Source organism: Lates calcarifer, linkage group LG4, assembly GCF_001640805.2.
Source record: "Lates calcarifer isolate ASB-BC8 linkage group LG4, TLL_Latcal_v3, whole genome shotgun sequence".
Taxonomy (NCBI): Eukaryota; Metazoa; Chordata; class Actinopteri; family Centropomidae; genus Lates; species Lates calcarifer.
In genome coordinates, this window is record NC_066836.1 from 2,778,457 (window position 1) to 2,791,948 (window position 13,492).

A 13,492-nucleotide genomic window follows, 5' to 3' on the forward strand; every position below is an offset into this window, starting at 1 on the left:
TCTCATATTTTAAAATGGGACATAATCTGTTTAGTCGTCTCTAGAGGTCAGATCAGGTGCAGGTGCAGATTTATTCCAGGTACGATTTAGTTGAAATCCACCCCCCGCTGCAGGTACAGCAGGTTTTCAGTGTTCTGACTCAATAAGAGAAAGTGACCTAAACTGGAAGCTGTTTGTTTTTCATTTTGTGTAGAAACAAAAAGGCCAAAGTGCTGGACAGAATACAAAACATGGGATTAAACTGTTATGAAAGCTGCTCACATCCTCACATGACACATGTATGAATATACATTATATATATATATATACTGGACTGTATGTATACAGCTCTGCTCCACCTATCCTCCGTGTTTTAAGATCCAGTTCAGCTCTACAAAGCTTTACAGTTTCAGTCTTTGTTGCTAAAGAAAGTGCCGAATGTGACTCTGACATGTGTGAGTGATTCTGACCTTTATGGCTGCCAGACGCCTCCTCCTCCCTCAGCCGCTTCAGACACTCCACCTGGTCTCTCTCCAGCTCCAGCATGAAGTTACAGGTTGGATGTCGGCTGTCGACCTGCGACGGAAGAAGAGAAGAGGGAATAGAGTTTACTCTGTGCGTTTAAAAAGCTGCATGAGGACGGGTTTCGGGTTTAAAATAAAGCCAGGATGTACTCTGTCCACTTTCAGAAGCATCTTACACACCAGGCATTTCTGAGGAAGAGAAACTGAGTATCCTATCACATGTATGGACCAGATGGATTCCTGCCAGTGTCAGCTCTCTCTCTCTTTTCATAAACACCTGTGGGAACCTGAGATATTTGGCATGTGTGCACTTTTGTAGTTAAGATTTATCATATTAAGACCACTGTATGTACTGAAAACTTCTCCAAACCGCATCATTACTACCACAAAAAATGTTCTGTCAAGTCCTGACTTGAAATGCTTTTTATTTTCTTTTAACCTCAACAATAAATCTAAGTTTTATTAACTGCATATTCTAATGTATTCATTCATTCATGCTTTGTTGTAAAGGTATGTGGTGGAGGGAAGTATTTCAAGCAGATACACGGGGAGAGTCAAGGTTGTGATTGACGGATGAATACAGGGTCAAGATAAGCTGCTTAAACCAACCAGCCAACGCTCCCTCTCTCTCTTTATGTGTGTGTGTGTGTGTTTAAAACCAGCAGAAGCAGATGAATTAATAGTGTGAGCCACATAAATCCTGCAGAGGAAACACTGAGACCCTGCCAAACACTGGACAAACAACAAACCACCCTCCACCTTCTTGAATATTAATGTCACGGTGTGAACGTGCGTTACCATGAGTTTGCATAAGTTTAAGCTGCAATGATCAAACAATATGTGCGGTCTACTGTATGTGTTTCACTGACATCTGTGTGTGTGTGTAAAATGATAAGCCTGTCGTCTGATTTAGGCATTAATACAGACTCATGTAGTCTGGTTACATCAGTGTTGTTGGTACATGAGGAATATTCTGATGTCGCTGGCACAGAAACCAGAAACAACACGTAAACACCAGCGTGGTTTTAGTTTTTCCAACGAGATTAATGCTCAGAAAAATATGACGTCCGAACCTCTGCTGTAGTCACTACCAAGTTTTTCCAAGATGATTCAGCTCTTAATAAACTGGATGATATGTTCACGACTTTGTCCGTTGTTCCCGTTCAGTTTAATAACTTTTTACTCCCAAATGTAATCGCTTTTGTTTTTCACTTCATCACCGGGCTTTGCAGTTTCTTTCAGTGGATCTCAGCTCATTGTTTTGGTTCTACAGCCTGCACAACTTGATGACTGTTTTGGTTCAGTCTCAGTGCAGCTCTGATGCTCTGCCCAGGACCAAATAGCGCACACAAACTTAAGAGGCTATCTGGTGAAGAAAAGCAGTGGCAGCCAAGCAGCTAGATGTTTTATTTTCTTCTTGGATATCTTTGGTGGAGAATGCTGATGTTGCTCCACCTCTGCTGAATTTGTAAAGAGGTGGTTGTTAAGGTTGTATATCAGTGTTGTGTTACAGCTTGTTGTAATGCTGCTTTAACATACACACTTTTTATTTATTTAACAAAGGACAGTATCCCTTACATTTGCTTTATTGAAGAATTGTGACTGGGGTTGCAAAATTCCAGGATTTTCAAAGTTGGAAACTTGCTTTGGGAATTAAAGGAAATAAACTGGAAATTTGCAAATTTTTCAGGGTAGCCTTTAACAGTGAACTTAAAGGTAGTTTAAAAAACATCTTGCATCTTGATTAAAACAACAAGATTTAATGCGAATTCAGTAAAGTTTAACTATCAAAAAATAAATCACAATGTCTTTACAGAAAAGCTAGCTAGTCATAAATTAAATTAAAATGGAAATGCTAAACATAAGCTGGCTAACACCATGTTTATATGTTTATTTTATTCAATCTTCATGTTTTTTTTGTTGTTCTTTGAAAAAAATCACAGTCAAAAATGTATTTTAAAAATTTGTATTAGTTTGACAAAATATTTGTATATGATACAGTTTGTATACATTTCTAATTCAATTCTAATTTCTAATTCAATATTTTCAAAATTCCTCAGCTTAACTTCCTATGGAAATTTTCTGGAAAGATAATTTACCACCAGTTTTCCGACCCTTTACAAACCCTAACTTTGACCAACATAATATTGTTGAAGAATAATCTTGTCAGTCCTTCCTGATGGAAGGTGACTCAGGTTTTAAACTACCTAAAACATACGTTTGGTGTTTCTGTGCTGCGGTTTCTTGTTACATAGTGGCCAACATGGAGTTTTTCAGCCAATTATACCATGTCAATATATCGATTAGGCTCTGGAGTAAGATGTAAATCAGACGAACAAACACAATGTGAACAAAGCTCCAGTGAAGTTGCCATGTCACCGGATATTTAAGTGCACAAAGCATGTGATCTTATAACTGGAGACACAGAGAGACAGTTTGGTTTCTTTTAACAACGAACACAATCTTACACAGTTTTAGTTTCCGAAACGCAACAAAAACTTTTGAGGACTTTTTGAGGATTTTGAGTTTTAATCAGACTGGTGTTTCAGTCACGTAACTGTCGCCTAACCTCAGTTTAAAGACTGTGGACCTAGTATTTTTTCCTAGTATGTGTTAATTCACTCTGTTATCTTGGCAATAATGAGATCAACAGTATTTGAAATCGTTCCCAATGGGCAGATTCCTCTCCTGCCCATCACTCACTCAAATCCTCCCAGACGGTCTCTGGCCCTTTATCCCCTGGCGTGAGGCGATGCTGGCTGTTATCAAGACGACACACACATACAAACATGCACACAGGCACGCACGACCATGAGCCAGAAGTGGCAGCTGAGCAGCGATGTTTTTTTTTTTTTTGGTGCGTCAAAAACACCAAAACAATTTATCCTAAATGTGAATAACAGATTAGGATTCAGCTTTGGCTACAACAGTCACCCATCAAAGCAAACTGGCTGAGCCGAACGCGACTCAGGCTGAATGCGTTTTGTAACACGAAGCAGAATTTTGTGAAATTCATCAGGCAAGATGACTAAAACGCAGCACTTCTATTTACTGCCATGACCCGGGGGGAGAAGTGACGAGGGCAGGCGAGGTTACACACACTCTCACACACTCACACACACACATATCCTTGTAGACCTATCTTTGTGGGCTCCCTTCACTGACATAATGCATTAACCATCACAACCCTGACTCTAAATCCAAGTCTTAACCCTCACACAGCCATTTAAACCAGCAGGGTCCAGCATTTTGGTTCTCATGAAGCTGTCGGACACAATAAATCGAGCAAACAAGCCCACAAACACACACAGAAACCACCATCTCTTCACCTCAGGCAACAACACCAACCACTAAGCAATGATTTAGCAATTTGCTGGTAGAAAAAAAGCCTCTCAGGTTAAAACTGAGCTCAACTAATCTGCAATGTGAAAGCTTTCTGAATTTCTAGGTTACTGCTGTTCAAAACTATAGTTCTTGTCTTTTAATACATGTTGAAATAACAGTTAATGTTACCAAGATGTCCAGTAAAACCTCTGCACTTCAACTAAATTTAACCCAGTGAGACCTGTAAATCGGTTCATAAAGGATGAATTAATCCAAGTAACACAAAGGGAAACAGCACTTTTCATAAACAATGTCCAATATTATTCATAGACAGGTAAGAAACCATGGAGAGCAGATTAGCAGCTAAAGACTTCAGTATGCTTCAAGTCTGTGGAGTTCTCTCTTCAGCTCTTTTTGTTTCATTCTTCACACAATTACTCCACAACTGAGCACAACACCTTGAATGTCTTTGAGGAGAGATTGTCTGAGAGGCAGTTACCAACTTATTTGTGCGAAAGACACAAAAAAAGGGCACAGGATTATTGGTGAGAGATTGGGGGATAGTGGGATGGAGGGAGGCAGGAGGAGGCTGTTCACATGGAGGAGGTGCAGCTCTATCCAGAAAACTAAGAGGATAAATGTTAAAGATCTCTCTCTTTGGTTCAACACCTTCAACCAGGAGTACTGGGCTGTCCTAAACTTTTCTGCTCTTTGTTTTCCCCTGGATGAATGAGTGACCAAGCAAAACTGAGGTGCTGATTACTGTGATGTTTCTGCACTGCACTTCACAAAGGCCATCTGCCAATAAAACAATGCAGACAGCGCTGTTATATCTTCTTTAAAAGTTTAGTCAGTGGTGTCTCTTTCTACTCAGCTCTTCTTCTTCTGAATTCCAGACAAACCAGAGAATTTAAATTGCATTATTTCCGTTCCAATGTTTATCTTATGGAAAAACTTTTATCAAACTTGGAGATACACCAGGCTGAATCACTGGTGTGTTACAGCAGCCAGTAAAGCTGACATTTATTTACATGTGAAAGTGGACGAAAATTTATTTTACAGCTGGATGGAAACGCAGCTTGGATTTCTCTCGCTGAGTGTTTCTGTCTCGCACACACAGAAGTGAAATCAATCTGTGTCCGATGTTGCTTGTAGTAGCTCCTACAAACTCCGCTTTCTCTTCCATTTCACTCCTCTCTCGTCTCTTTTCTCTCTGCTTTTCATCTCTTTCGGTGTTTGAAGTCAAAGACATTTCACAGTCCTTGTTCCCACACCTTTCATAAGAGCTGTGTGTGTGTAGACTTGTAGCACAGCTCTGATGTAACAGCACATATTTATCAGAGTCTTGGATGGTGGCCCCAGCCAACTGTAGTATTTCATGCTCGAGAAGTTCTATGTCAGACGAATGTTGAAGACGCAAACTCCACTGGAGGGAAAGTGAACTTCTCAGTGACAGTTTGGGAGATTTCATGTCAGTTTCTTGAGTATAAAACACACAACATACAGTGATTGAATGCTGGTGACCTTCATTACAGTCCGACAACAGACATAAGTCAAACTGGAGAGTGTTGTGTCATTTGTGTCAAGGTGATTTAATTGCTGTTTTCTTTGACGTACATCAGCCCACAATGACAGTGTGCAGGCTTGCATAGAAAACAAATGGTGATGTTTTAATGCGCATCACTGCACATTGCCCTGAAGAGTTTACAGCCAAACAAGTAGCTCTGCAAAGCAGTACACTATTGATTCATTAACATTAGGTGCCATGCTCACATCTGGAGTTTAGTGTTTTAGCATGCTAATATTTTCTAGTACAGATGAGGCTGATGACTGAGGACTGTCGTTACTTCAGCAGATATCTGGTCAGAAACCGAAGCACTGGACAAACTGAACCCGATGGTGGGATCAGAAATTAATTACCAGAGTTCTTGAGGATGATAACAAATATGTGAACCAAGTTTTAGGCATTTCACTGTGAACCTAAAATGTAAATCTAATGGTGGCAGACCACACAAGTCAGTAGGATTCATTCTCTGGGGATAATGAACGTCTCAGAAATCCATCTTAAATGTGTTGAGATATTTCAGTCTAGATCAAAGTAACAGACCAGCGTATCGAACAGCCTTGGACCATGTCGCTAGCAGGTGTAAATAAACACACACCAATTATGTTCAGTTCATTTAAATCCAGTTTTACGTGTCCCTGTGAGGGTAACTCCAGCAGCTCACTATCCAATCAACACAGAGAGAACTTAGATGTGTTTCTAAAGTTTAACAAGACTTCTCTGAGCTTGAGCTTCGATTTCTGGCTGGCTGGACTCTCTTTCCCCATCACTTCCTGTCTCTCTCCACTATCACCATCAAAATGCCCACACAATAATATAAATAAATTATAAAAAAAATAATAATAATGGGGGCATATTATTTATATGTCTGTGCTTTAGAAATGCTAATGTTTCAGTCTTATCAGCTACTTTCCTCATGTGTTTTCCTGCTGTGGCTTCGTTCAGCGGTGATGCACACCAGTGGCTGCTGGCCGCCATCAAATGAGCTTTGGGGATGATGGTGCTGCCCTGAGTTTACTGTTGGCCGGATTAGATTTTACAGCAGGGGCAAAAACAAAATGATGTACGAGAGAACAGCAGCAGCTGGAGACAGTCACCAGACACCTGCTGCATTCCAGTGGTGTTTGAAAAGTTGGAAATCACATCTTCCTCCTCGTAAAACTACAACGCATTTATCCTGCAGATACCATATGTACCAGACAGATACGTATTTATTATGTAGTATTGAATTTGAACAAAGGAAAAGCACAGGTGGAACAACCAAAATTAGTTAGCAATGCAGCAATTAATCTTATTAGTTACACCTGTGTTTGATGGACGAAAATGACTCTGAAAACGCTGGGGAAAAATGTCTTTTCAACATTAGTTCCACTCCACAAATAGAGACAGGAATAATATCTGTGCAGGTGCATGATCATCTCCAGTTGTGCATCTGTCAGTGCGTATAATGACAGACAATTATAAACAATTAACAATGAGGGTGTCTGGAGCCAACTCATGGCATTGAGATCAGGACCAGTCCAGCCAATTCTTGATGAACAGGTTTGCTCCGGGTCCCTCTGTGCTCTGTTAAATCTCTGTCCACACAGCAGTAGTGGTGAGTGCTGCAAACACAGTGGTCATCTTGCGGCATACAGAATATATTTTGCAGGTGAATCACACCTGCTGAAGAGTGTCTAGGCCTTTTTGTAACCCACACTGACATCCTTTCCAAATGGATAACACAGGCCGAAAATGGCAACTGTATGCTGCATAATGAAGGAAAAAAATAGTAAAAAAAATAGAAGAAATACGAATAACTATTGGATCTTAAAGCTCCTCCTTGTTAGGATGTGAATAAGTGAAAGCCAGATACTGATAATTCATGCACCTCAGTACAGAAATGACAGACTGTCTGGGATGTGGAGGAGTCAGAGACACTCCTGCATAGATAATCAGAAAGCTGGATATTGTTAGAATCATACAGGGATATTAATAACCAGATAATGTTCCATATCATATCCCGAGTATGGTTAAAACCAGGATAAGAGAAAAAGGGAGGAAGGTGTGTGTACACAGAGCAGAAGTTGAATGAAGTTCATGTTGAAAATTACAGTGAAAAGATCAATCCTTCCTTCAAAAAGTCGCCGATGGACATCTCACCTCAGGCACCAAAATATCCAGAAACAGCCCTGATCAAGCATAAGATGGTCCAGAGGGATTTAATCCTCAAACTCATGGGAGTTGTAGAGCCTTTCTAAAAAGCGATATAGTTATTTTCCCATCAGTTTTTGACCATCTTGTACTTAAACACAAACTAATACTGTTTTAAATAAATATTAAATAAAAGTTACAGAACAGTAGAATTATTTAATATCCAGAGCAATAGTACATTTCAAGGTCTCTTCAGAGTAATTTGGGAGTGGGGAAGATGCTTGAACATGTTACCTTTTTCTGAAATCCCATCCACTGCTGCCTAAGTGCACACTCTCATCAAGTCATTCTTCTATTTGTGGAGTGTATAAATTGTTAATAAAGGAAATAATACATTTGTCTAGTCAATGCAAAAAAAGGGAAAAAGGCTCAACAGGAGAAGGAGAATTTCTCCTTGTAGCAAAGTGGATAATATGGCTGAAAATAATAGGTCAGACGAGAAAAGGCAAAAATGAGGACTAGTTAATCACTTAACAACCGTACTAACTGTGCTGTCTGGCAGGAAACGTGTTTAAAACAGAAAAGTTAATGTGGAGCACAATGAAAATGTCAGTTTGAACAAAAAAACTTTAAACTTAAAGCTCTGCAGGCTTTTAAAAGGCAGAGTAATTTCCTTCACATTTCATTCCTCCTTGATGCTTTAACTCTTTCTGCCACGAGTTAAATAAAAGCAACACACTCAGAAATATTACGATGAAAGAAGGACGTGATCAGCTTTATGCCAAGAGAAGGAAAAAACCTTTAGAAAAACAGGACAATGACTGAAGCACAGCTATCATTCATGAAATCTCGATGAACATAAGTGTTTTCATGCCATCAGATGACTGTTGCTATTCTTTATGTGTCAATATTCATTGACCCAGAGCTGTCGTGGCTGCTCGCTGCATATTGGCAGCAAAGGTTCAAATACTTTCCTCGACAAGATTTCACACTTGACCTCCAGTCTGTATCTCAGCCTCATCTTTGAATCATTTGGCTTCAGCAGACAGTGATGACGATGTCTGGGAGGACAGGGGTGGAGGGAGAGGGAGGGTTTGCGTGAAAGACCGGTGACAGCAGAGACCATGAATCAGATAAAAGCCTGCGGCTCCTCAGGGGAGAGGAAACATTAAACACTGAATCTATTATGATTAACCTACAACAAATCAGATTTACATTTCAGACCTTTAGGTGATGATTTCACTGGGAGCTTCACTGTGGTTGTGGTTTCTGTTGGATTATCTTAAATAAATAAAGCCTCTGTTTTACCAAGCTGTATCTTCATTCATACACCATGCTATAATTTTTCAAAAGTGCAAGACAACGGGTCGTAAAGATGCGCTTACGTCATGCTAATACTCGTGGACTAATCTATAATTTATCTGCCTTCACACATACAGGGACAAGGTCATTCCTGGCATTTTTTGACACTACATCCATCTTAATTTTTTGCAAGGAAGTGGTTGAACAGGAGGAGGCAACCACAGTGAGCTGTGAGATGAGGAGCTACAGGCGACAGGCTGCACACCTCTGACTCCTCAGCAAGGAAACCATATTTGTGTGGGAGACTGCTCGCACCATGTGCAGCGTGAAATAAGGTCACAGCTGTTTGTAGCATGATGGAAATTATTGATTGACTTTTATTTTATTTTATTAGCAACATGAGTTGGTCTGGCTGGATTGCTGGATTGTGAACAGATACACCAGCTGCTCTTCTGCTGTATTTATGACACAATAGCTGCTCAACAAGTGTTTGCACTGTGGCCACAGGTGTCGCCAAATCCAACCAGGACTGAAGTCTGGCAAAGGACAAGAACGTTTTATTTTCCTCTTCTTTATGTTACTTAGCTGCTGTTTTAATGCATTTCTGTGCTTTTGCCGGTGTCTGAAAAATGTTACTAAGCTTTATGAGTGACGACTAAACGCCGCTATAAGTCATACTGAACATGTACTGTATGTTTATGAAGAGAAAAGAAATGAATCCTTAACATGCTGTCGATCGAGGAAATGAGTCATATTCTTCACTGAAGATAAGAGGCTTAGTAAACCGCCCCAGGTGTGACTGTGGTATCACACGTCAACAAACAGGCGACTGTCTTCGTGCAACAGATCCCCACAGCAAAGATTTCATATAAAGGAGTTCACAGTCCTTATCTGAGCCACCGTGTTTGTGGGCAGCAAAGCCTATTAGCAGATGGAAACTCGCGCAGTGTATCAGATTACACAGATTTCTTTTATCACAGTAATCACACTGCAGGGGAGACTTAGAGCGCCACGAACCTCCACTCCATCCAAATGCCTCTCAGTCTGCTTCACTTTATTAATTCACTTGGTTACAGTCTTGACGTGAAAACTTTAACGTGTGCTGTGGAAAGTCAAGTTTTATCTCTCAACTGAAGCAGCTGCTATCTCAAAAAAATCATTGTTTCTTACTGAGCAATTTAGACCAGGCCCGTTCAAGGTTCAGTGCCTTGCTCAGGGGCACTCTGCAGGGACGGCAGCAGCAGAGGGAGGAGAGGCCGCTGTTCATTCATTTCTCCAGCTGGTCCTTTGGGTAACGAGCCTGCTATTCTGACCTTCGGGCCACAGCTGCCCCAAATCTCAGTCATAAAAATAAATTCAGACTCCGTAAGGATCCGCAGAAATGACTGTTGACCTCCGAGTCGGCCCTGAGGCACGGCTCCACCCCGACTTCACCATCTGCTTCAGGGTTTCACAGTCACTCTGTGAACTCTGTGCAACGTCTTCATCTTGTGTCAGAGCGAAGCAAACTCACTGCACTTCCCTTTACTGTCATAACACTGGTGTTTTAAAGCCAATTTTTGTTATTATTGAATATCTCTTCATCTGACATCTGGTGAACAATGTCAATTCTGCAGCAAAGCCCAACAGAGCACCTCGACTTTTTCTTCCCTGCTCACTGTAAAAGTTTGAATCTTGACACATTTCACCACCGAGATTCAAAACATAAGACTTCAATGTTCATCTCTTGCCAAACTGAAAAGGCGTCTTCTCAAATTTGATTTTCAAGCAAAAGCAGTTTTGTATTCAGACAGCTGCTCATCTGACATCCTGCCCTCAGTGTGTGTGCAGATGCAGAGGTGCGCAGGGAACTAAACACACTTCAAGGATGAAAACAGGGGGCTGGTCTTTAATGGAGAAACACAATAAATTCAGTGATAGTGATTACAAATGTTGCCTAACTGATTCTGGATCTTTGGAGGTTGAATCTGATATTCATTTAAAGGTAGATGGAGTTCTTTTTACAATAAAAACAACATAAAAGACAATATTGGTATGGATCCCTTAGATTTGTTTTGTAAGGACTGAGAGAGATATTTTACAGTGTAAAAGTAAACTTGTCTTTTGTAATGGAGACACTGTTTCTAAAGTAACTTTCCTATCGTAAATGAATCCCATGAAATAACCAAAACCAAGAATGAATTGACCCTTGTAAGTATTGTGTATGTATCTACACACTCATAGACATACATGGAGCGCCATTGTTGTCCAAAAACTATTAAAAACACATCACTGAGCGTTTATTACCTTGAACACACATACTGTAATTTATTTTAACTCTGTCCCACACACCCCGTCCTGCTGCCCCAAATACTCACTAGAGCACCAAATGTGGATTAATCCACTGCTGAAAATAGTCCCCGACAAGTGTACTAATTCCTCCTGTTTGAGTCAAGTTTGCTTAAATCTGCAGTGGCCAGCTGTTTGAGGAGACTCCTAAGCCTTTTGTTTGAAATGAAACTATGTTTTTGTGGGATGTTTTAAAATGGTTTAAGTTATCAGTAGGAACCACTAAGACTGGAGTTTAGGACTAACACTAACACTAAAACATGGCTGGTTGTTCTAATGTCAGATGTAAGAAAATAATAAAAAAATAAAAACAATACAAATCAGAGTTTGGGACAGTAAACAGTGCTGAGCCCATTTAGGGCTATTTAACTGATCCTCTTATCCAGTGTGATTTACAGTACAAAGAGTCCATCAGTGGAGTAAGCCAAATTTAAACCAGATTATACGAACTACAAGATGCCAGCACCAAAGAGAGCAGTTAATATTTTTAGTGCCTCTATTACATTCTGCTCTGTTGTGTGCTGGCTGCACATAATGGAAGCGAGTGTTTCATCTCATTGTGTTAATGTTCACACATCACAGCACTATGCTTAATCATAATGGGTTATGCCTCGCCGCTTTCTGTGGCCTAAATACAAAGACAACAGCTTTTCCAAAAAGAGATCTGAGTCTCCTTTGAAAAAAACAAATACTACTCACCCACATATCCCTACTCTCACTGAAATTAAAAATATATGGAGTACGGGCAACTTTAAAGGTTCGTTGGCCAAATGGTGAGTTATCATTGCTATCCTTGAAATACTCGATATCCTTGGAGGTCCACACCTGGGTTTACTGTGGCGACAAAATACTCAATACCTCAAAACTTCCCATCACTAGCAGGGAAGTGACAGTGAGGTTGCCAGATTTGATACCATCGTGTTGGTGACCTTACAATAGTTAATTGCACAGAAGCAATAGGCAGATGGATAGACTGTTGCTGGTCAACCTTATTTAACTAACTGTGTAAAGCCTTGGACACGCAGCTTTACATTTATTTCAGCCACCATGCAACCCTTAAAAAAAAAAAGTTTCTCTTTTCCAAAGTTGGTAGAAATCTCTGTCCAGAGTTTTCCACAGAAGCCTGCATCACCACACAGCCTGGCAGCCATAAATGAATACAGATAAGGACGAAATTATTAGCCTCCCTATGAAAATTTAATTGTTTTAAAAGTATTTCCCAGAGCAAAGAATTTTTAACACAGCTTTTTCAAACATTCTGGTATTATTTTGGCTGCTTATATTATTTTACTTTGCACACAGAAACAAAATTATTCCACAAAAACCAAAAACTACCAGGGTCAAAATTATTAGCCCCCCTGACGCTAATAGTCAGTTGTGTATCCTTTTTGCTGGATGAAGTCTCTGACATGTCTCCTGAGGAATCCCTTCTTCTGGCATGGACCTTCATCTTCAGTTCCACAGATTTTCAACGGGATTCAAGTCAGGGCTTTGTGCAGGCCAGTCAATAACATTCACTTTGGTCCTCTGGAGGTAGCTCTTCACCAGGAGCGACGTATGTTTTGGATTGTTGTCGTGTTGCAAGACAAAGCGATGACCCAGACCCAGTTTTGCTGCTGACTGTTTAAGGCTTTCTTTCAGAATCCTCATATATCCTCCTTTCTTCATGATTCCTTCCACCTTGATCAGATTCCCAGTTCCAGACACCCTGAAGCATCCACACTATGGAGACAGTGTTCTTTGGGTGGTACGCCTCTCCCCTCTTTCTCCAAACATAAGCTATGTCTCTATGGCCAGTGAGCTCTAGTTTCTTGTGTCTTGGCAGTTGTTCTGGGGTCTTTAGACACGTCTATCGCTAGTTTTCTTTCCAGGGTCTTTGAAATCTTTTGCTTCTTACCTCTTCCAGGCTTGTTCTGTACTGTGTGGCTCTCTTTGAATTTCTTGATGATACTTTTCACTCCAGTTCTTGACACTTGGAAATGCTGTGATAACTTTGTATATCCTTCTCAGGCTTTGTGAGCATCAACAATTCTTAGAAATAATTTATGCTTTCTAAAAAAAACTAGTATGTTTGGAAATGCAAAAAAAATCCTTGTCCCGTTAAAAAAGCACTTGGAAAAATTTTGTAAACACTTTAAATTTCAAAGGGAGGGCTAATAATTTTGTCCTTAACTGTACATTTTCATATAAGAGAAAAGGCGACTGCAGCTCTCTGTTCCCTTTGCTATCCCACTGAGAGTTACAGGTGACTCATCCAATTGTATCCTTGAAAACACCAACAAGCACAGCAATTATCACCCAGCACCATCAGTGTAAGTGCAGCTCGGGCTATACTTCA

The 13,492-nt window shown here is 40.3% G+C and overlaps 1 protein-coding gene across 3 annotated transcripts in view; it reads right to left on the reverse strand.

Moving 5' to 3' along the window:
- vipr2 (vasoactive intestinal peptide receptor 2) overlaps positions 1–13,492 on the reverse strand; it is a 62,906-nt gene that overhangs the window by 31,485 nt on the left and 17,929 nt on the right. For all 3 annotated transcript variants that reach the window (XM_018672685.2, XM_051069794.1, XM_051069793.1), the window contains one exon: positions 450–555. In XM_018672685.2, coding sequence (XP_018528201.1) covers positions 450–525 — 76 coding nt within the window. In that variant the 5' untranslated portion in view covers positions 526–555. The remainder of the gene's footprint in view (positions 1–449; positions 556–13,492) is intronic.